The sequence below is a fragment of the Staurois parvus genome, unplaced genomic scaffold, assembly GCF_062004578.1.
Source record: "Staurois parvus isolate SC_StPar_1 unplaced genomic scaffold, SC_StPar_1.0 ptg000137l, whole genome shotgun sequence".
Classification (NCBI taxonomy): Eukaryota; Metazoa; Chordata; class Amphibia; order Anura; family Ranidae; genus Staurois; species Staurois parvus.
In genome coordinates this window covers 16,760,824-16,784,593 of record NW_028317933.1, presented here as the reverse complement: position 1 = coordinate 16,784,593, position 23,770 = coordinate 16,760,824, and the positions used below count along the sequence as shown (strand labels likewise).

The following is a 23,770-nucleotide window of genomic DNA, read 5'->3' as shown; positions in this document are numbered from 1 at the left end:
CACTTTAGACATCTTTTTGTTTTAATTGCCTCCTGATACTAGGTGCAAGATGGCGGTAACACACTGAAGAGCAATCCTCATTCATGGAATAAGGTAGCATTGGCTTTCTTAAATGCTGTACCATGTCCTCTGTAAGGTACTGCTTGAGGTTGGCCAGGTAGAATGAAGTAGTCTTACGCCTAGTACACACGATCAGAAAATTACATGAAAAATACCGCTTTCTAAGCGATTGTACGATAATCTGAACGTTAGTACACAGCTTTCGAGAGCCAATCACGACAGTCCATCCAAAATTATCTGAAGGGACAGGGGCGGACTGACCATTCGAGCACTCAGGCACTGCCCGAGGGCCCGGGGTCAGTAGGGGGCCCCATGAGATGCCCCTGGTACCTTTCATTGGCTTTTTCATAGGCTTTTTTGGGTGTGGGCGAGGACACAGGGGCCCCATGATACCCTATTGCCCGGGGGCCCCATGAGTTGTCAGTCCACCCCTGTGAAGTATGATACCAGATTGTACAATTTTTGTTTAATCAGTACAGTTTTCATCCAAAATACGATACATATACAATAGAATACATAGCTTCCGAAATTGTATGTTGTCGTGCAAGAATTTTTGTAAGTTGAGTAACCTCTTCATTTTTGATATGGAGACTAGCATGCAAAAACAAGAAAAAAAAAACACAATAATTTGTCCTATATTCTCATCGTGTGCACGAGGCTTATTAGGGCCCACATAAAATTGATCTAATCCTTTTATTCATCAGGTATTTGGGCATGGGTTTTAAACTTCTAAAACTGTTATGTTTCGCCATCACCATGTAAAGCCAAATCTGTTACATGTGGGCTGACCAACCCAATCTCATCGCTTACCTCACTCATAGTACCTACATGTAACTATTTTAAAGTAATTTGCTCTTCTCATCTGACTCATAAATCCAAACAATAACACAATATGGGAGAAATTAACATTGTATTACATTGGTCGGAGCCCCCTATATACTGATATAGCATAATTTTATGACTGTCAAGCATGTTATACAGTAGCATATAGTATATTATCGCAATCACAGGGTAAATACTTCTACCAGTCACATATATTTCTTGTTTTATTCTGTTCAATCAGTATACCAAATTGTTTTGTTAATTTATGTCATTATAAATATTCTGTCTTTCATGAATCAATAACCGAAAATGGCCACGTTGGATGATAAAATTGTAATTCAACTGTCTTTGTTTGAGCGTAAAGATTGGAGTATGTACATGGCAACTGGCCCAAGTTGTATATCCTGTATTGCCAAAAGCTTGTTTAATTTTAGGTGTAATAATTTTTTTATTTTTATTATTATTATATTTTTATTATTATAAAGTACCTTATACATATACAATCACATTACTAACACACATCAAATAATCTTCATAACATATTTTCTTTATTATATAACTTTCCATCCCCCATCCACCCCAACCAACCCCCCCTATTCACTCAACCTTACTCTTCTTTATTCACATAAGCTTCAATGCTGGAAATTTCTCTTTTTCTTATTTTTTTTTATTTCTGCCTCTCCATATCTTCCTAACACTTATTATTATTCTTATTATTCTAACAGTTTGGCAAATCTCTGTGTACTTCTGAAATCCTGCCACGCTTTCCATGTCCCCATAACATTCTGAAGTTTATCTTCTCCACTATGTTATAGCTCTTCCCTCTTAAAAATATATTCTACTCTCCTCACCCAATCTTTGACTTTAGGTAATTCTTTAGATTTCCAAAACTTGGGGATTAAACCTTTTGCCACATTGATCAAACAAAACACAATCCTATTTTTATATTGTTTCACTGTAAGGTCCATAGCATGAAACAAGCACGACCACAGTTCCATTATCACTTTTTCTTTCGTTATTTATAATAATAATTGTTAATATGAGAAATAGAGAAAAAAAAGCGCCACAAACTAAATAGAACAAAAGCTGCACTCTTAACCAAAAAAAGGTAAAAATGTGAATAAATCATAGAGTGCGCTAAATATAAGTAAATACAAAAAGTATTAGTTTAAAATAATGATGTCCGTGATAGAAAATTTTTTATATAAAAGTCCATCCACCATAACAAAGTAATTAAACAGTTCTGAAATCTTGTATAAATCAAACACCGTGCAAAAAAAATCCACCACCGAATGAAATGGGTACACTCACCAGAGCTCCATGCTGACCAGATTATAAGTCAGCAAAGATAGCGTTTGCTTTGGGAGCGATGATCAGCAGACGTAATCCAAACTGGGAGCAATATACTGCAAGCAGCCAATCAGCACAATATGGAATAGCCTTAACAGCAGGTAGTCATCACGTCTCCATACCATAGATCATGTTCAGGGAATCAAAAAAGGAAATCATGGTGCAGTACGTTTAAAACCAAAATGTTTTATTAAAACGTCAGAAATGCACTCACAAACGGTGTCTAGCTGACACCAGCAATGACAGCCTCAAGAAAACAGGGACGAGCCTCGCTCACCGCGATATCACAGCCGACAGTCTACGAGGAGCGTCCAGACGTCACATCCAAAAGAAGCCTACCCTACTAGTTTCGTCATCCGGCGTCCTCACGGGGCGGCATTGCCCCCCAGTGTAATCCTAAATATTTTCTTTTTCTGAATATCACTCAGTTGTGAACCTAGATCCCTTTCCCATTTCTCCATATACTCTAGTGGGGTCCGATCGAGAATTAAATTAAGTGTCTTATACATACGTGATGTACAATGTTTCTGTGTCCCCTCTAAACTCAATAAGTGCTCTATTGGGTGCAAATTTCCCCGCCCCCTCTTATTGGCTGGGGGAGTGTTGTTAAAAAGTGCTTTAACTGAAACTACCTCCATTCATCCATCAACACAAACATATCCTTTTTCTTTTTCAACTCTTGTAAAGCACATATTTCTCCAATTCACATAACATCATTTACCCATGCATTCTTATCCGTTATCCATTCCCCAGCAAATTCCCTCCTACCTGGAATAAAATAGTTTGTTTCTACTAATGGTATCATTGGCGAATTGTGTTCCCATCCTACTTGTTTATGAATTAAGTCCCATATCCTGAAAACATTCCATATAAAAGTGCTGGTGCTTTCCACCACTGTGTGATATTGCTGTGGGATCCATATAATTCTCTCTAATTGTACTTCCCTCAGTGTTTTTTCAATCATAACCCAACTCTTCCCCTGTGAATTATATGCCCAATCCATTAATCATGATAAGACTACTGCTTGATAGTGCCTTCTAATATCCGGCATATTTAAACCTCCTTCTTTTTTATCTTGTAATCATTTCTATAGTGGTGCTGTTGACTTCGGTGTACAAACAGTAAATCCTAGGGGGTGCAAATTTTGGGGTGAAAGACCCCAAAAAACTAAAACATAACAGCCTAATAGCGGACAGCATATATGAAATTCATTGTGCGTTTCTTGTCACACCTTTGCTTTTATTATCTTTATATTTTAGATTGCAAATATGCTGTACCTGGAAACCCCAGCTGGTGTTGGATATTCCTACTCTGATGACAAAAGCTATCAAATAAATGACACACAGGTGAGACTTTTTTATTTGTCATTGTGTAACATACAGTTTATAGGTACCTTTCAATCCTTTAGTGTCTCCTTTATGCCACCTGCATGCTTTGTAAAGAGCTCATAGCCCTGTGTAAGCTATGACCTGGCCAGCTCAGAGCTTGCACTTGGTGGCCTCTCCTGCTCCCAGCAGCTAAACAGAGTGGCAGGGGAGCTAAGGAAAGGTAAATGTGTGCTGCTGGGGATGACGACTAATGTAAACTTTGTCCTTCATGAACACAGCACAGGTTCACTTCAATCTAACCATTGACATTAACAGGTATCTATGCTGGGCATGTGGTCAGTCATATTTTGCTTATGGATAGGCATAATGGAGACTTGCAGCAGACAACTCTTAGGCTTATCAGAAAGATGGCAATAGCAAGCAAACAAGGTTTTCTAAACTGCCCAGTTGCTCCTCCTCAATAAACTGCATATTTTCCCAGTCTGGGAGACTGTCATCTAATATCTTTGAGCACCTTTGGAGGTTCACTGTACCTATAGGACACTCAATACAAATTCCACTTTTCTTTGTGCACTGGAAGAAATGGATCACGTTCCTCCCAACTTTCATTAGTAGTGTGAGCATATCTAGGGATTATCTGTAGTGTTGTGGATAGAGAATAAAAGTAAAGTTCCTAGCCCAAACTTTACCACTTATATAGATCCTTCAGCCTGTTTTCTTTTTATAACCACTTGTGGACCAGCAACGTACCCATACGACGCTGGACTTCAACTGGTTATACCGGGATAATGTCCACAGCCACAGGCATAACCCCAGAGCAGACTCTCGGCTCTCTTGTAAAAGCGATCCTAGAGGCTAACTACCCGCTGGATTGCTTTTACAAGCAGCGCCCACCTCCCTTCCCCCGCTACCTTCCGTGGCTTTCTCAGGCTGTCCCTTCCCCCTGGGACACCCGATTGACCAGCCGGTGCTTCTACTGGCTGATCAGAGAGGAGAACAAAGACTGGAATTGTTCGCCAATGTTATAGGAAACCTAGAAGCAATGAGCATACACATATCAATTTTGGTTTCCATTTTTTTTAAATGAAAAGCATTTGAGCATACCAATCTTGGTGTGATCAAATGCTTTTAGGGGCAGCGGAGGGATCTGGGGACTTATAGACTCCAGGTCTCTCCCTTACCAGTACTTGTCACTGCCTGTTGCTGTCACAAGGGATGTCTACATTCCTTCCCACATGGAAGAAAAATATATTTGAAATATAATTTGAAAATATTCTTTCCAAATATATTGACCTATATTTGAAATGCTACAATTTGGGCCATAGTCAATATATTTCAACAACTATATATATATATATATATATATATATATATATATATATATACTGTATGTTGTATGTTTTTATTACAAAATATATGAAAAATATTTTTAAAAATACATTTCAAATATACTGTATGTCTTTAAAATACAAATCTACATTTTTGGAATGCATTTAAAAATATATGTCAAAATTACTTTTTATACATTTACAAAAAATGTGAAGAATATATTTTTAAATAATAGGTTAGGTACACCTCTTGGGTCCTTCTGGTTCATCATAAAGTTATCAAGCTTATGTCTTTGCATTTTTGCTTGAAGCATTATTGTAAGACACTCGACAGGTTTACGGGCCCAAAACCAAACAGGGACCTGAGGTCTATCTTAGATCTCAAGGAACTAGACATAAGTCTAGATGTCCTTCTGTTTCAGACGGGATCGGTCTGATCAGTGGTGAGAGATAAATTTCAGGTGTCAATAGTCCTCAACAGTGCAAATTTCTGTGTGCCAACTTTTTTAGGGTCTGTAGGGTTTCTGCAATTAACAGTAAAGAATCACCATTTTTGTTTTGGGACACTGCCCTTTTGGGCTGGTCACAGCCCCCCGAGTGTTCACAAAGCTCCTAGCTGGGGATACAGGGGGTGTCAATCTCAAAATACCCTAATGTTCCTTTGCTCAGGGAGCAGTTGGTTTCAAGTTTAAAGCAAAATATAAGAGAAAAAAGGTATCCTTCAGTACATCTCTGCATGAGGAAAACGTACGTTGAAGCAGTTTCCTACATGCAGTTCCACTCCAGAAAAACATGCTGTCCGTCTGGATCATGAAGCTCTAATCATTGGATTGGCGGAGGTCTTTGTCCCTGGGCTATTGCAGAGTCTGAATTGGTGGTTGTTATGGGAACCATCAAACCTAGTCTCTGGTTGAGGGGCTGGTTTGAAGGTGGCTACAGTTTAGGGGACTTGGTCTCCACAGGGAATACTGCCCATCAATATCTTGGACCTTCGAGCAGTACACCTTGCGCTGGATTATTGGACAAACCAGTCGAACAGGTTGTGGTAAGGAATCGGTCCGACAGTGCTACGGAAGTGGCGTATATCAACCACCAGGGCGGCACCAGGAGTCGTGCGGTTCAGGAAAAGTTGAACCACATTTTGTCTGTCTGTATGTCTGTTGGCAGTACATATCCCCAGTATAGAAAACTAGCAGGGGTTTTTCTCCCCAGTCGTCAGCAGCTAATACAGGGAAAGTGGACCCTGTATCCTGAGATATTCTTGGCAGCCTACCAGAGCTGGGGTACTCTGGCAGGATCTACTTGATAACAGGTTAGACAGGTTGTGCCCAGAACGAGAGTCCCACAGGTAACAAGAGTAGATACACTGGTAACACCTTAAAGACCAGTTCTCCCTGATCCAAGCCTTCTCCTGATTCAACTATGGCATCATGTTTGAGCAGGATCCGGGAGGAGGTAACACTGACCACAATAGTGGTTGTCTGGCCTAGCTGAAGAAGGTCTTGGTCTTGGTACACTGACATAGTGACTCTAGCAGTGGAGGCTCCTTGGACACTTCTGGTCCACCCAGACCTATTGTCTGGAGACCAATAATGTATCTTGCTTACAATTGCTGGGATTGGAGGCTTAGCTCCTGAAGCCCAAGTCTGAAAGGATCAGGGGGTCCTGGGTCCAGTTATCTCTGCACTGTTGAGTGCCAGGAAGCTGGCTTAAATGAGCTTCCATTACAGGACCTTGAAATCTTTTCTGCCTAGTGTAAAGCTAGGTTATGGCATCCGCAGAGATGAATTGACCTTAAGTACCATTGGGGGTCAGAGTTTGGCGCTATCCATTTGTTCCCAGAGTTTTTTACCCATTGATTAATACTTTGTGCAGGGTGTAACACGGTTGGTCCCATCTGTAAGAGCACCCTTGTGTCCTTTGGACCTGAACTAGGTTTGAGCTGTCCTCGCAGGAGCCACCTTTTGAACCAATTCAGGAAACTCCATTAGTCCTTTGACTCAGAAAGTAGCTTCTTTGGTTGCTATCACTTCAGCAAGAAGTGTGTCAGAGCTGGTGGTTCTTTCATGAAAGGAGCCGTTCTTGGTCTTGAATCATGATAAAGTGATATTGCGTCCTTATCCATTTTTCTTGCCTAGAGTGGTTTATAGTTTTCACTTGAATAAAGACAGTATTTTGCCTTCCTCTTTTCCTAGCCCACAGTCAGCAGGGGAAGGAGCGCTGAATGATCTGAAGGTAGTTCGGGTGGTCAGGATTTAATAGAGTTTTGCGGCACAGGTAAAGAATCCTGGTTTGCGCTCTCAGAAGGGCCCAGGAAGGGCAGGCGGCATCCAGGTCTACTATTTCTCACTGAATCCACCAGTTAATCAGTCAAGCCTATGGCTTGAAGGGTAAAGTCCCACCCTTTTGGGTGAGAGTATACTTTACCAGGAGTGCGAGAGCATCTTGGGCTATCCGCCATCAGGCGTCAATGGCTCAGGTTTGCAAAGCCGCTGTATGATCTTTGGTTCATACATTCACAAAATTCTACTAAGTGAATGTTGGAGTTACAGAGGATACCACCTTTGGCTGCAGTGTGTTACGAGCTGCAGAATAGGTCCTTTGGGCTGGTGATGGTTTTTCTGTGATATGTGTCTCCTTCCCCTCAAGGGCATTGCTTTTGGACATCCCAGATAGTAAAGATCATAGCCTGTGTCCCCTGATGTATGATAAAGAAAACTGGATTTTTGCTACATACTTACCTGTAAAATCCATTTCTTTGAGTACATCATGGGACACAGAGGTCCCTCCCCTCTTCCTGGTAGTTCATTGCTTGCTACAAAACTGATGGACTTGCTGTGTAGGAGGGGTTATATAGGGGAGGACTTACTGTCTGCTTTTGGTCTTCCAGTGTCTATTCACCTTTAGGTGGCACATAACTCAGATAGTAATGATTATAGCCTGCTCTGTGTCGTGTGATGTACTCAAAGAAATGGATTTTACAGGTAAGTTGAAAAAAATCTATTTTTTCAGCTTGAGCATGCACTCTTAAAGATCTTGTCCTGTTTGGCAAGCAATATGGAAAAATTAGACTCTACTAGTTTCTCCAAAACTTCACACTGCTGCTATGCATGCATAAACTTACAGATATCCACTGGAGGGTCTCTTTATATCTAAAATTTCCAAAATAAGAGACCTCCATATTGAAATAATGACCATCCTACATATCCTACATATGGTGCTTTGTTGACAGAGTTATTATTTTTTTTTAAATTTAAATATTTATTAAATTTTTCATATTAATACAAAAACCTCATACGAATAGACGATTATATAACCTTTCTACCTTTCCCTTACTAAAAACTCTTTTCCCTCCCGTCCCACTACCCCCCCTCCCGCCCCTCCTCCCCCCTCCTCCCCCCTCCTCCCCCTCTGCAGACTCTAGCCCTTTCTAATCTCTTGAGGCTTATTAATTTTTTTGCTAACATCCTAGTTCATATCTTCCTATATTTCTCTTTCAATCCTGCTCTTTCCCACTTTTCCCATCTCTTGGAATAAACTCTCATCCTATCTTCTTGCATATGGTATGATCTTTCCATTCTACCTATCTGGTTTACTCTATTAATCCAGTCTACCTCCTTCGGTACCTCAGCTTTCCGCCAAAACTTGGGTATCAACCCTTTCGCCGCATTCAAGAAGTACCAAATACCTGAATCTTTATATTTATTTACAGATGTCTCCACATTGTGTAGGAGGCACGTTGTTGGGTCTAACCCTATGTCAATTCCAGTTATTTCTTCAATTAATTTAACTATTATCTTCCAAAAAGCCTGGATTTTCGGACATTCCCACCATATGTGAAACACCGTGCCTATCTCTCCACATCCTCTCCAACACATATTTGAGTTTTCCCCATTCATCTTGTGCTCTACACTCGGTGTAATATGCCATCGTGTCACACACTTATAATTAACCTCAACCTCTCTCATACTAACGTTATCGTGTATCAATCTAAACATCTTTCTCTGTCTATCTTCATCAAACCCAACTCCCATATCCCTTTCCCATTTTGTCATAAAAATTAACTTTGTGTTTGTGTCTAATTCTGTGAGTATTCTATACACTTTTGAGATACCGTGCTTCCCATCCCTTCGTGTCTCTAACAACCTTTCAAACATATTCCACTCCCGTTTTATTCTCAGGGGTTTCGGTAGGTTTCCAATAAAACTTTTCAATTGATGATATTTCCACTCATCTATTCTAATAAAAATATCTCCCTTCTTCTCTATTAACTCTTTAAGTGATCTCAATTCTCCCTCCACCAAAACATCTCTCAATTGGGTATCCTCCTTTCTAAACCATCTCCCTGATATCTTATCCTGTCCCGGGGGGAAGTACTCAGTATTTGTGAGAGGCATTAATATAGAGTTAAATTCCCATTTCATGTTTTTGTGTAAATTGTCCCATACCCTAAAGACATTTAAAGTGTAGATACTTGTGCTTTCTTTAATTCCCCTGAACTGTGGTGGAACCCATATTATCTGACTCAATCTATTGCCACTAAGATCATTTTCAATTGTTACCCAGCTTTTCCCCTTATGGTTAAATGTCCAGTCATATATTCTTGCTAAAACCACTGCTTTATAGTATCTCTTGACATCTGGTAGGCCCAGTCCCCCTTTCTCTTTAGTCCTACCCAATGTTTCATATGCTATTCTAGGTTTTTTATTCTTCCAAATATATCTTGTTAACATTTTTTTCATTATCTTAAAGAAGGCTTCTGGAATTTTAATTGGTACCATTTGAAATCTATACAGTATTTTAGGCATAATTACCATTTTGACTAGGTTTATACGTCCTATCCAGGATGGATTTCCTCCTTCTAGTCTTTTTAAGTCTTCCCTGATCTCATTTATTAAAGAGATATATAATTTAATCTATACAAATGCTTAGATGAGGCAGTGAGTTTTATTCCTAGGTATTTTATCTCTTTTTCTCTCCATATAAAGGGGAATTCTTTTTGTAGTTTTTCTTTTTCATTCTTTGGTATATTAATATTCAGGATCTCTGTTTTCGTTGGATTAATTTTTAAATTTGATAGTTCACCATACTCCTTCAGAATCTTCATTATATTTGGGAGAGTTATTCGGGGATTCCCCACATAGAACAATAAGTCGTCCGCAAAGGCCGCTACTCTATGTTCTATGGATTCTATCTGAATTCCCTTTACCGATCCACTATTTCTTATTATTGACAACAGAGGTTCGAGTGACAATACATATAGCAGAGGGGACAGTGGACAGCCCTGTCTTGTACCATTAGACATTCCGATGGGTTCTGATCTCTCCCCATTTACCGTGATGATTGCAGTAGGCTCCCTATATAATTTACTTATCCACTCTCGCATTCTCTCACCTATCCCCAGCACTTTTAAGTTGTCCATCATAAAGCCCCAGTCCACTCTATCAAATGCCTTTTCTGCATCAATTGACAAGAGCACCACCGGGGCTTTCCCCTTTCTACTTTTCTGAATAAGCATCAGGGTTCTCAAGCCGTTATCTCTACCTTCTCTCCCCGGTACAAAGCCCACCTGGTCTCCATGAATCCATTCAGGCATCAGATCCCTCAACCTGTTTGCTAACACCTTTGCATACAGTTTAGTGTCTGTGTTCAATAATGAGATAGGTCTATAGCTGGAGCACTGAGATGGATCTTTTCCCTCCTTGTGAATAAGTACTACATGGGCCTGTAGGGATTCTCTCCTCACTTCCATCCCACCTCCCAGAGCATTCATATATTTCTCCAACTTGGGTAGCAGTACTTCACTAAATTTCTTATAGTACTTAACTGTATATCCATCCGGGCCTGGGCTTTTCCCCCCCCCTGTGCTTCCTAATGCTATTTTAATTTCTTCCTGGGAGATTTCTGCGTCTAGGGAGTTCAACTGTGCTTCACTTAGTTTTGGTAATCTCGCATTTTTTAAGTATGTCATCTTTTTTTCATTAATTCCCTCTTGGGCTTCTTTTAGGGGGCCTTGGGGGCTAATATTATATAACTTTTTGTAATACTCCGTAAACACTTTAATAATCTCTTTATTTGAGTGGACCAACTCCCCCTTTTGAACTTTTTATCTTTTCTATATAGTTCCTATTTTTCTTTTTATTCAAAGTTCTCATTAGATATCTTCCTGGTCTGTCCCCCCATCTATATCTCTCGTTCAAAACCCTGTTGTATACTCTTCTCTTCTCCTCATCCATCAACCTCTCTAGCTCATCTTTTTTATCCGACAACCTCTGTCTCGTATCTTTTGTTATTTTCTTCTTATGGATCTGCTCCAAGTCCAATATTTCTTTTAAGAGCCCACTGACCCTCTCTCTTCTTTCCTTTTTCTTCTTTGCTCCCGCCGCAATCAAGATTCCTCTTATGAATACCTTATGACTTTCCCAGACTGTAGCTATCGATACGTCCTCTGTTTCATTCTCCTTAAAGTATACTTTAATCTCTTTCTCGATTTTCTGAACTACATCCTCATCCAGAAGAAGACCACCATTTAACCTCCACCCTAATCCTCCCGTCCACCTTCTTCCCCATCCCATTTTCATTACAACCGGAGCATGGTCCGAGAACGTCTTTGTCTCTATATCAATTTTAACCAGATGATCTATAAGTTGATGGTCTATTAAGATGTAATCTAATCTTGAGTATATCTCATGTGCATTAGAGAAGAAGGTATATTCTCTGTCTTTCATATGCTTTATTCTCCAAGTGTGCACTAGTTGATATTCATGCACCACTTTTGTCAGAGCTCTCAGAGACCTACTCCCCTCTCTTTGCACGGAAGAGGTATTATCCTTTTGTGGGTCCATACAGAAATGTAGGTCTCCAGCTACTATCAGGCGCCCTTTTTTAAATTCCATTAATTTTTTCAGCAGACCCTTCATGTACATCTCCGGGTTTTTATTAGGGCAGTATATATTGGCTAAAGTACACTCAATCCCCTGGAGTCTACCTTTTAAGAATAAAAACCTCCCCTCCGGGTCGGTTCTTCTATCCTCCAGCTCAAATCTCATATTCTTTGCAAAACCTATTGCAACCCCTTTTGCTCTTTTAATTGGAGAATCTGCATAGTACCATGTTGGGTAGTGTTTGGATTTCAATTTCACGTTTGCCTCTATCTCAAAATGCGTCTCCTGTAAAAATACCACTGACGTAGCCCTATGATGTAACTCATTAAACAACCTAAATCTCTTCCCTGGACAACTCAACCCGTTCACATTATAGGTTATAAACTGTATTTCTTCCATCATTCCCAATTAACTCCATCTCTCTTCCAGATTGCCTCTTCCTCTTTATCCCTTCTGTCATGCAGAGTATTGACCCAATACCTCCTCCCCTCCCTCCCTCCCACCCAACTCTCGTCCCCTCCCTCCCCCCCTTCCCCCCATCCCTTTTTAGGCTTGTAAAGTGCCTACTAATCATTTGTGGGATCATTCCCACCCTTGATTTAAGACTTTGGGGTTGACCTCCGCCCATGGGCGGCTCACCTCTCCTCCATCCTCCCCAGTTTACCTCTCTCTAAAAATTTGACTCAGAAAGAAAAAAAAAAAAGATGAAATCAGTCCAGAAGAAATACCCTATTTTCAGAAGGAGGTGGGTGGGAAATGAGGAGCGTGGAAGGGAGAGAAAAAAAAAAATCGCGTCTCTATTTCTCCCCTCCCTCTCTCCCCCGCCCCAAACCACCCCCTCTTCTTCCCCTAACCCGCAGCCAGTCCTCTTTTCTTATATCTTCTAATTCTCCTTTTTCTTCTTCCCATCCTTCTATTTCCATTCTTTGCAAGTCCAATCTCTCACAAAAGACTCTCAGTTCCTCTGGAAATCACAGATAGGCTGTGACTCCGTTTCTCCATCCAATTAGGCATTCTGGGGTTCCCCATCTATACTGCACCTTCTGCTTTCTCATTTGTTCCAATAAAGGTCTCAAGGATCTTCTTCTCCATAGGGTCTCTGATGTTAAGTCCGCATAGATTTGGATATCTAAATCTCTATATTTAATTATTGATCTTCCTTTACTCTTCCTCCAAATCTTATCTTTGTCCCCAGATTTTTGAAATTGAACAACTGTATCCCTCGGTCTCTCCTTCCCCATGATCTGTTTGAACTTTCCTGTTCTGAACACTCCATCCAGATTAATCACTTCTGATTCCGCTCTATCCATTATGGAGTTTAGAATTTTACTAACTAGTTCATACAGTGATTCCCCTTTTACAGACTCTGGGATCCCTCGTACCCTAAGATTACTCCTTCTTTCTTTATTCTCTTGAACCTCCATCCTATAAAGAAGTTTTTTCTGAATAAAGTCCATATTTATTATCTTCCTTTCTAGTTTAACAATGGTTTGGGCCTGATTTTTAACTTTCTCCTCTGTTTCCTCCACTCTCAGCAACAGGTGCCCCAAATCATTCCGAATAGATGTCATTTCTTGCTTTATCATTTTCTCCAGACTTTGAAACATTTCTGTCATCTCTTTTTTATTTGGTACATGTAGATCACCCTCAGGTTCGTTTTTCTCCAGCCTTTCCACCGTTTGTTGACTACAGCTGCTATTCATGTCCAGTGATAATCTAGGGTTACTTCCCAGACTGATTTCCATTTCACCCTTTTTCACTAGTATCTTGGGGCCTTTCTGGAGTACTATTTCCTTGAGTAGTATATTTCTTAATCGTTCCCGTTTGAGACCCTTTGAGCCCTGCTCCTTTAATTCCTTTATTCTTCATGTCCTCTATGGGTCTTCTTTTCTTCTATGACCCCTTATACAAATGTAAGTCAAATGTCTATGGCTTGTTAACCCAGCCTTGCCTTGCTATTTTTCCTTTTATTTTACTTTTCTGTGTCTCCTTATTCCTCTTCTCTTCTCCACCTCTTCTTGACCCTTGGGAATCCCCCCTCCTCTCTTTCACCTTTTTTTCTCCCCTCTGCCACAGGAGATTATAGTACACACACAATGTTCCAGTATGTAAAAAGCCCCAGCCGCTCACACTCACCCGTCTCTTTACTTGTAAGAGGCTCTGGTCGTCGGGTAGAGGGCCTTTCTCAGTCCCAGGGGGATTCCTCTGGGTCTCCTTTGGTCTCTCGGTCACCTGGAGGTCATCACAAGGCTACAGGCTGCTTCTCACAGTTTTCCAGGGTCCAGGGCCAGTCTGCACGCCGGGGAACGAGGCCAGGAGTGAGCCGGCACTTCCCTCCCTGCTCGGAATGCCGGCCGGTCTCACCTCCTCCCAGAGATCCTCCGCAGCTTGTCACATGATCCCGCCGCGTCTCCTCGTCTCCCGGCTGACCCGGCTCCTGCCTCTCTTCACGGGCCACTCAGCTCCCCTGCTCTCCGGCCTCTCCTGCTCGGCCCACCTAACTCCGGTGAGTCTGCCCCTTCATTTTTTTATTTCCGAGGGTCCCTGGGAAGGATGGAAAGCGGAGCCTAGCAGAGTGCTAGTGCCTCACGCTCTCCTCGGCCGCCATGTTCGGGCTCCTCCCCCCTCTGAAGCCCTAGAGCCGACAGAGTTGTTATTAAATATGGTCACACACAAGCAGAAATGGTCATGGTTCAACTAGAGCTTTTATTTTTGTTTTTGGTATTCAAGTGGATATGATTAGATCTGGGTGTCAGCTTTACCCCACACAAAAGCATGACAGCTGTAAGATAATTATAAAAATGTTATCTGTCTGATAATCAGACCAAGCATGGGAAAATTCGAGTGTACCATAGCAACCCATTCAATTCAACAAATTCCCATAACATTACTACACCAATACCAAACTTCACCAAAAAAGTTAATTTTCACTCTTTCTCTCTTTTAATTTTGAGTCAGTGTATGTAAACTGTAGGAAAGCAAAGAATAACATTCAAACTGGAGCAAAGAAAGCTTCAGCTATCAACCTTACTGCACTACAAACAATAAGCCTGTTAATTTTAATTGTGCTCCAGTCGTTTTAATTTTAGAAACTTAAAACTTTAGGACTTGATGCTAGTTAACAATGATGGGAATTTGTCTCAAATTTCTAATTACAATATTCTACAATTTTAATTAAAATTGCACTGACCATTTTTGATGGTCCTTTTTGGCCCCATGGAGGGGTAATAGACAAACTATTGTCACTGAAATGGCATAGGAAGCTGGGGAGAGCTGTTAAGGACCATGCTAATGTGAAAAAAAAGATGGAAGGGGCCTTTCCATACAGTTTTGATGATGAGAAGTTTGGGGAATGACATAAAGATGAACCCAGTGTTAGAGAACAGCATAATTTTCAGGGACAGCATCAGTGACCATCAAAAATAGTCTCCAGTTAACTTCAATTTGAAATTTGATTTTGAGAAACTATAAAATTCACACTCTGGAATTTGAATCTCAACATTACTGTATTAAGTGCATGTAATTAAAACATACCAAGGCAGGCCATAGATTATGCAATTGTCTTTCCATCGACCATGGGTGGAAGGAAAGAAAATTGCTTGATTCCCTCCACCAACACAGCCAGTGTTGATAGAGGAAGCCCTCCTGCAGCAGTATTGTGTTCTGCCGGCAGGGAGCCATAACTTAAACTAACTTAAATTCCTTTAATTTAATTAAAGTGTTACTAAACCCAGGACCCTGCGTTTACTATGTCTGGACTCCCACAGTACACAGAACATGGAAATGCAGTTATTTTCTCATCAGCAGTATATAGCAATCTTGTGACTTCTATCAGTGTCCAGCTGAGCACTGGTTATTTTTATAGGAGGAGTTTTCATTTTCCCCTGATTTTCCTATAAGGCTGCATAACCCCTGACCTTCTGTCTGGACAGCACTGATTGGTCCTTTGCTGATCACATGCACCCTCCCAAGAAAAAAAAATCTCTCCATCAATACACACCAAACCGAGCATGTGCAGCTTGCCCCCCAAGGCTCTGTTCTATCAGCAGATGGATTGGGGACAGTAGAAGAATTGGAGGATCACAGAAGACAGGATCAAACATCCTATTTACACAATGCAGGGGACTAACCCCTTAGGTTCCATAGTAAGTATAACAAGCATGCTTTACTGCATATACAGACTGATTTTACTGTTGTGGGTTTAGTCACACTTTAAAGTAACTCAAGGTAAGGTAATGAGCTTACCTTAATGTATAGCTAAAGCCAGAGCTTCTTTTCCTCAATTTTCAATGGAATTTATCCATGAAGCCATTGCTTATCATGCTAATCAACGAAATTACAGGTCTCCATCAATACACACCAAACCAAGCATGTGCAACTTGCCCCCAAGGCTCTGTTCTATCAGCAGAACAGAGAGAACTCAATTTTTAATGGAGTTTAACCATGAAGCCATTGATTATCATGCTAATCAACGAAATTACAGGTCTTTTCATGGCAAAATCAAGTTCAGCAAAATTGCCTTGTCCCTACTAGAAATTATAGTCGGATTCATGTCATTTGAGAATGTCTTATTCATGCTTTGTTTGTATCATTCAGACCTTTTCTTTGTTACCAAATCCAATAAAATACTTTCTGATACGAATCATTCTTTTTCACTTTATAAAGACCTGCTGGCTCTTTGCTGTGTTTCTCTGTTATCTATATTTGTACATACCTCAAGCATGACATCTTTTCCAGGTTGCTCAGGACAACTACATGGCAATGAAAGATTTTTTCCGCCTGTTCCCAGAGTTAAGTGAAAATGAATTTTACATTGCAGGAGAAAGTTATGGAGGCTTTTATGTTCCAAAGCTGGCCGTTGAATTATTAAAAGATGAAAGTATAAACCTGAAGGTGAGAACTTTTTTTTTTACAGTAAGACGTATTGAAAATGATTTATGGATGAATGGTTATATACAGGGGCATCCCTAGGGTTGGTGTGACCCAGTGCCAGAACACTTTGTGACACCCCCTCTCTCTGCCCTCTTTCTCCCGCCCTCTCTCTGCCCTCTTTCTCCAACCCCTCTCTCTGCCTTCTTTCTCGCCCCCGCCCTCTTTCCCCCCCCCTCTCTGCCCTCTTTCTCCTCCCCTCTCTCTGCCCTCTTTCTCCCCCCCCCCCTCTCTCTGCCCTCTTTCTCCCCCCCCTCTCTGCCCTCTTTTTCTCTCCCCCCCCTCTGCCCTCTTTCTCCCCCCTTTCTTTCTCTCTGCCCTCTTTCTCCCCCCCTTTCTCTCTCTCTGCCCTCTTTCTCCCCCCCCTCTCTTTCTGCCCTCTTTCTCCCCCATCTGTCTCTCTGCCCTCTTTCTCCCCCCTATTTCTGCCCTCTTTCTCCCCCCTATTTCTGCCCTCTTTCTCCCCCCTCTCTCTCTGCCCTCTTTCTCCCCCCCTCTCTTTCTGCCCTCTTTCTCCCCCCCTCGGTCTCTCTGCCCTCTTTCTCCCCCTCTCTCTTTCTGCCCTCTTTCTCCCCCCCCTCTCTCTCTGCTCTCTTTCTCCCCTCTCTCTCTGCCCTCTTTCTCCCCCCTCTCTTTCTGCCCTCTTCCCCCCCTGCCCTCTTTCTCCCCCCCTCTCTTTCTGCCCTCTTTCTGCCCCCCTCTCTTTCTGCCCTCTTTCTGCCCCCCTCTCTCTCTCTCTGCCCTCTTTCTCCCCCCCTCTTTCTGCCCTCCCCCCTCTCTCTCTTCCCTCTTTCTCCCCCCCCTCGTCCCTCTTTCTCCCCCCCTCTCTTTCTGCCCTCTTCCCCCCTCTCTTTCTGCCCTCTTTCTAACCCCCTTCCTTCCCTCTTCCCCACCCTGCCCTCTTTCTCCCCCTCTCTTTCTCTGCCCTCTTTCTCCCCCTCTCTTTCTCTGCCCTCTTTCTCCCCCCCTCTCTTTCTACCCTCTTTCTCCCCCCCCTTTCTGCCCTCTTTCTCCCCCCCTCTCTTTCTACCATCTTTCTCCCCCCCTCTCTTTCTACCATCTTTCTCCCCCCCTCTCTTTCTACCCTCTTCCCTCCCCTCTCTCTCTCTGCCCTCTTTCTCCCCCCCTCCCCTCTCTCTCTCCCCCCTATCTACTACATGAAGCTGCAGTGCTGTCACCAGGGTCCAGGGATTACACACTGACCTGCTGCATACTCTGCCCGCCCCTCCATCTCTCGTGGCAGGGATGTGAACCCGCCCCTCTGCTGAAACTCCAGGAGGAGAGGTGTCCGAAGTGCCTGCCTTACTGTTTGTCCCCTCAGTGCTTGCTTATTTCAGCAGCGGCACATACAGGGACAGACTGCGCCTCTCATGGGGCCCTGTAGTGCCCCCGGGCCCTTGGGCATTCCGCCCTTGACACCTGATTCTATGGTTTCAGACAGTCATTGACTGGCTGAAAGATTGTAAGGGAAACATCTAAGAGGCGGTTAAAGGCATGACCTAATCGCTACTGCACCCTTAAGACAAGCAGTGGACGCAGTGGGTAGATTTGCTAAAGGCACTTTAGTAAATCCACCCCAGTGTCTGTATACACTGCTTTCCTGCTAAACTCTACATTACCACAAACTTGCTATGCTGGCAGAATCAGTTTCCAGGTTTATGGCAGTAATCTGTAGTACACACAAAATTTGTTGCTCTGAAGATGGTCAGATTATAGCTCAACATTTGACTAGTTCTGTTAGATGTGGAATGCAGGTGTAGCACCCTCTTAGTTTAGCTAGGGGGAGCCAGATCCTAATGGTTAGACAGAAGTTGATTAGCAGCTCAGGTGTAATAGCCAGAGGTGTAATTGTGGTCAGGGCTGTAGGCCAACCCCCCTGGAATTTCCACCTGCTCTGAAGCTTTTGCAGGAAGGCTTTAGAGGCAGTGGGTGGATCTGAGGAGTGACTGGCTGCACTCTTGAGGAACCTCAGCCAATCCCCAATAGAAGGACTGGCAAGGGGCTGGGATTCCCTTAAAAGTGTTGGAGCCTGCTCAGTGGGCAGGAGTGTGGCGTGTGTAGAGTAAGGTGGAAGATGTGAAGTTGTGAGGAAGAAGGCTGCCAGGAGGCCTAGTGGGATGGGGCCTGCCTGCAAGCCTGGAGCTGGAAAGGAGGAAAGCTTGAAACTCACTGGTCCCCTGAGCAAGGACCACCTGTATGGCAGGGAAGGAGCAGTCCAGATAATAGGCCTGGTAACAGCAGCCAACCCACAAGCAGCACAGGAGAGATTCTAAGTGAGTATACCCCCTGGGAGGATAGGGGAAGGAACACTCTGGTGGGAAACCAGATTAGCCCCCTACTAGTGACTGTTCACCTATATAAAGGGACAGGAGCAAGATCCCCTACTCTGGAAGAGAAGAATTTCATTTAGGTTCTGGGGTGGTACATCAGGAAGATATTGGCTAGCTCTCCAACAGAGACTGTGCTGCAGAGAAAGCTTGTGAATAGTTCCAGGAAGTTTGTCCTCAATTGTCGGTTCCCTTTGGCATCCTTACCCTATCCCAGTTCAAAATGGCCTCAATAAAACAACAAAACAGAAGCTCAGGGACTGTTTTTTGACTCTGGATGCAAGCTGTTGTGGAAATATGTGATGTCTGGCTGTTCAGGACTATAGGGGGGAACCAAATATAGTGTCTCCTAAGGGGGTAGTGCTACCCAGGCCTCTTGTATTATAACTGTATCCAAAGAGAAAATTTCACCATAGAAGTATAGCTGAGTGCTGCAGCCTGCTCTTGCCCCCAGTTGACCCCTCGCTTCTCCCCCCACCCACATCCTATCTCCTTGGCAGAGAGCTTGAGCCAATAAGGGAGCAGGAGAGCTTGAGTAAATTGGAGCATGAGAAAGAAAACTGGCTAAGCTGCAGAGCCTCATGGCAATTGTAGTTCTTAAATAAGCACTGCATCATAACTGTTTATAGAGACTTATGGCTACTGGAATTCATTTCCCACAAATCCTTTCTGCTAAAAGAGGGGAGCCTTAGTCTTTCCCGGGTAAAGTGAGCAAGATTTGAGCAGTCCTGGAGAGAGAACAACAGAGACCAGAGATCTACATCCAAGCACTATGTCAAACAGCCAATGGACCGGAGCCATTTAGGAGGCGATAGAAGGGCCTGTTGCTGTGCCCGTTCCCCCACATCAGAGAGAGGGGACAGACCTGCATCTGAGCCTGCTGGAGCTGCCTTCAGAGACTGAGTTGAGAGAGATAGAATTGCTGTGTCTTCAGGTTTCGAGCTGTGGCCTGTGTGAGGATCTAAAACCAGATCATTGGGAACCGCAAATTGCCAATCTGTTGGGTTCAGGTTAGTCGGCTGCCAGGAATGCCAGGAAGTGGTGAACTGAACTACATGCCCTAACTCTTGCTGCACATGATTAGCTAAAACAGAGACTGCTCACACTTAGCGGCTTGGTCTTTATGATTGATTAACATTCTTAAAGGGACAGTGAACTATTTGAAGACGGGCCCCAACATTAAACACTAGGCACCAGGTACTTTCACCACCTTCAGAGGTAACCCTTCTCCAGGAATGCATACATCCATCAGCTGTTGGGGTTGTATGAACAATGTGTACACCAGGACTCTTTTGACACTTCTGAACTGGTTGAGGTTATTCAGAGACTCTAGTAATCTGGTTAAGGTTCAGTTTAACAGTGCTGTAGTTTCTTTAAGTGCAGGTTAGTGATTTGGTGCTCATTTTGCTATTCTACTGCTTTTTTGTCTATGCACTGTCTATGCATTTGATTTGCACTATATTACATTGAATTGCCTTAATAGATTCAACTGATTTACTGTCAAGCTGTTTGTGGCTTCATTCCTGTACATTCTTAGAATAGTAGTCCACTAACCCTTACATCCAAAGGTGCAAACCGTCTTTAGTATATGACCATGTGTGTCAATGGGAACCGTGTAGCTTAGAGAGTCATGGAAGAGCAGAGGGTCCACCATCACCAGCAGCTCCTTCAGGGTTGACCCTACAAAAGCAACACAGCCATTTTTATAGTCAGCTAGCAAAGCACCAGACCAGGGGCGGACTGACCATTTGGAGACTCGGGCACTGCCCGAGGGCCCGGGGTCAGTAGGGGGCCCCATGAGATGCCCCTGGTACCTTTTTTCAAGGGCTTTTTTGAGTTTGGGCAAGGACACAGGGGCATGATCCCCTATTGCCCGGGGGCCCCATGAGTTGTCAGTCCGCTCCTGCACCAGACACAGTTGGTCAGACTCCTGTATAAGCATTTTTCATTTTAAAAAAGCACAGACACAGTGGTCAGTGTTCAGCAGTCTAGGGCTGAGATGCTGTCTTGTACCTGTTAGTGGAGCTCAAGATGACCCAGCGGTGGTAGAGGCAGGGACTGTTACAACAGCAGAAGGTAGCAGGTGCCAGGGACTTGGTTCTGTGAATTTGAACTTGGAGATACTAAGGTTGGATGAGCAAAAGCAAGGGGTCAGCTCACAAACTAAGTTTGGTAACAGCCAGGGAGATTAGTACAGAATCACGATCGGAATCCAGGTAAGAGGCAGGCAGGGGACAGTAATGTGCTGGCAGCTAGATACAAAATCAGCAGGCACAATCTTAGCGAAAGTCCAAGAGTCAGCAACACAGATCAGTAGCAAACATGAGCAACAAGGGGAATCCAAAGAATAGTCGGATGGAACTGGGTCAGTAACAGGATCAAGCAATTTTTCAGGAACACAAGTCACAAGGGTAAAGATAAAGACCATCCAGTAATGATACTATGGGTGTGTTTGTGCACCTACGTGTGCACCGTGTTACATTGGTGCATCTTCTTACAAGTCCAGTTACACATCTATGCTCATGAGTAGCAGCACATGCATGAAAATGAGCACAGACAGCCTGAGTATCCTGGCATACGCTATTATAGCTTGCCACTTGCAATGACACTGATGCTAATCTACCTACCTAAGAGGGTTCTTCCACCCTTTTCCTTAGTCTACAACACATACAATGAGAACATGCCATTGTGTCCTGAGGCTTTTATACTGTATAAGAGAAGCACCTATGTAATTCACCTCTGCAGAATGACTGCTACTGATGCTACATAAGGGTTTCTCTGGGTTTCCCATGACACAAAATATATGATTTCCATGTAGTAGATGACGCTTTAGAATAACATAATGTATCATAGTATATCTATGTTCATGTTACAAGACACATACTGTGACAGACCCAACCGGGACAGGGTCTTTTGGAGGGGACTGCAGGCTAGCCTCTTGCCTACTGACCATGGCCCTGGCATCTGAGGGGGCACTATTCTTTGGGAGGTCTGTGCCTGGGGTGACCTTTGAAGTTGTTTACTTTGGATTCTAGTCCATGTCTCCCCATAACACACAGACTCTGAGAACTGGAGGACCAGGATACAGATTTAGGGTCTCTGTGCCCAAACCAGCATTGACTGCTTCCACCCTTCCTAGACTCATAGACTCCTAGAAGATGTTGATATAATCAGCTCAAAACATCCTGATGCTGAGGACTCTTGCTCTAATCTGTTTGTTAAGGTGTTATGTGTTTACTGTCTTACCATTGTTTCCTCCTAGGTATGCATTCCCATTGTTAATTGAGTTAATTGAGTCACCTATTGTTTCTGTCTGTCTGCTAGTCCTCCTGGAGATGTGATTAGTATTATTTCTACTTTACCTTGTTACCAAACCATTATGAGATATTTATCCTAATATATAATATTTGTTTTTATTGTTCATGTGGAGGCTGCCCCTATTCCTGAAGTCTATAAAATCAGTATTTCTGTTCAGTAAAGTAGTTCCAGTTGCTCCTGAGCTAGTGCCATCTAGTTCTTGGGTGCAATGCCCAGCTATACTAGCTTGGTCCGGTGTTCCAGCAGCGGGGAAGCAGTTCTCTGATGGAATCACTGAATTGGGGTGACAGACGTTCTGTCACACATACTACCATGGTTATATAACATTACCGCAATTTAGTCCAGATTGATTGTCTGGATAAAATAATAATGCTCAGAAAACATTGCATGTGTATTTATTTGTATTACACCTGTATTGCAAACTGCCTGTTGTGCATTGTCTAAGAAACTTGGAAGACCACATATGCTGAATATACCATGCATTGCCTACAAGGACATGTGTACAGTAGCCCCAATTATTGCAGTAATTGTTGCAGAATTAGGGAATGAGGTGCAAATCTGGGGAGGAAAACCATCTATTCCAAATAATGGGGGGAAGGCAACCCCTTTCTTGACAGATTATTTTCCTTTTTTTTACATGGGGCTTCCATTGTTGAAATGTGGGTATGTTTGGGGAAAACCATTTTTGTGCTATCTGTTCCATGCTGGGAAAATAATTCTTGCGGCCAGGATTAAATTATAGTATCAGGTTGATATATTTCCTCGTCTAACATGTCCATACACCAATTTCTGGGATCCAGTTTTATTTATTAGCAAAATTCTTGCAATAACCTGTACTATTTCTCTCCAGTATCTAGTCAACTTGGGGCATCTCCATAGCACGTGGACCAGGTCCTGTTAATTAAATTTTTATCTTTAACCTTGTTACTGTAGTGAGATACAGCTTTAATTACTCACTATGATGTCATCACCATGCTTCTAAAACTATTGCAGGGGCAACTGCTGGAAGCTCCTATTGATGTAGTCATGCCCCCAGAACTACATCTCCCAGGAGACCTTTCACTAAATATAATATGTGGACAGGCTCTTGGAAGTGAAGGTGGCAGCATTGTTCTGCTGGAAAAGAAAGTCATATAGGAATGTGTGGAAGAATAGAGACGGGTTCTGTAGTTTAACAGACAGGACTGACAGCACTGCTTGGGATGTCACTACAGCAAAGGCACTCTGTTGTCAACTGAAACTAGAAGTTAGGAACAAACTGGATTTCTGGCAGATCAACAAGTACTTTTCTCTACTTGGAGTGTTTTTTAAATAGATAAAACACAGGCAAACATACATTTATTTTGTAGATGTAGTGAAAAGTTTTTTTTGTTTTTTATTTTGCCTAGACATTCAGTATATTTGTATGTAATATATGTTTATAT

General features: G+C 42.6%; 1 protein-coding gene across 2 annotated transcripts in view; it reads left to right on the top strand.

The window, feature by feature from the left end:
* The window catches only part of LOC149465884 (lysosomal protective protein-like), a 62,672-nt gene that overhangs the window by 5,058 nt on the left and 33,844 nt on the right, over positions 1-23,770 (top strand). Inside the window, exons 4-6 of one of the 2 annotated variants that reach the window (XM_089673418.1) lie at positions 43-93; positions 3,492-3,578; positions 16,510-16,665. In XM_089673418.1, the coding sequence (XP_089529544.1) occupies positions 43-93; positions 3,492-3,578; positions 16,510-16,665 (294 nt within the window). The remainder of the gene's footprint in view (positions 1-42; positions 94-3,491; positions 3,579-16,509; positions 16,666-23,770) is intronic. The other variant, XM_089673419.1, reaches the window with a different exon arrangement.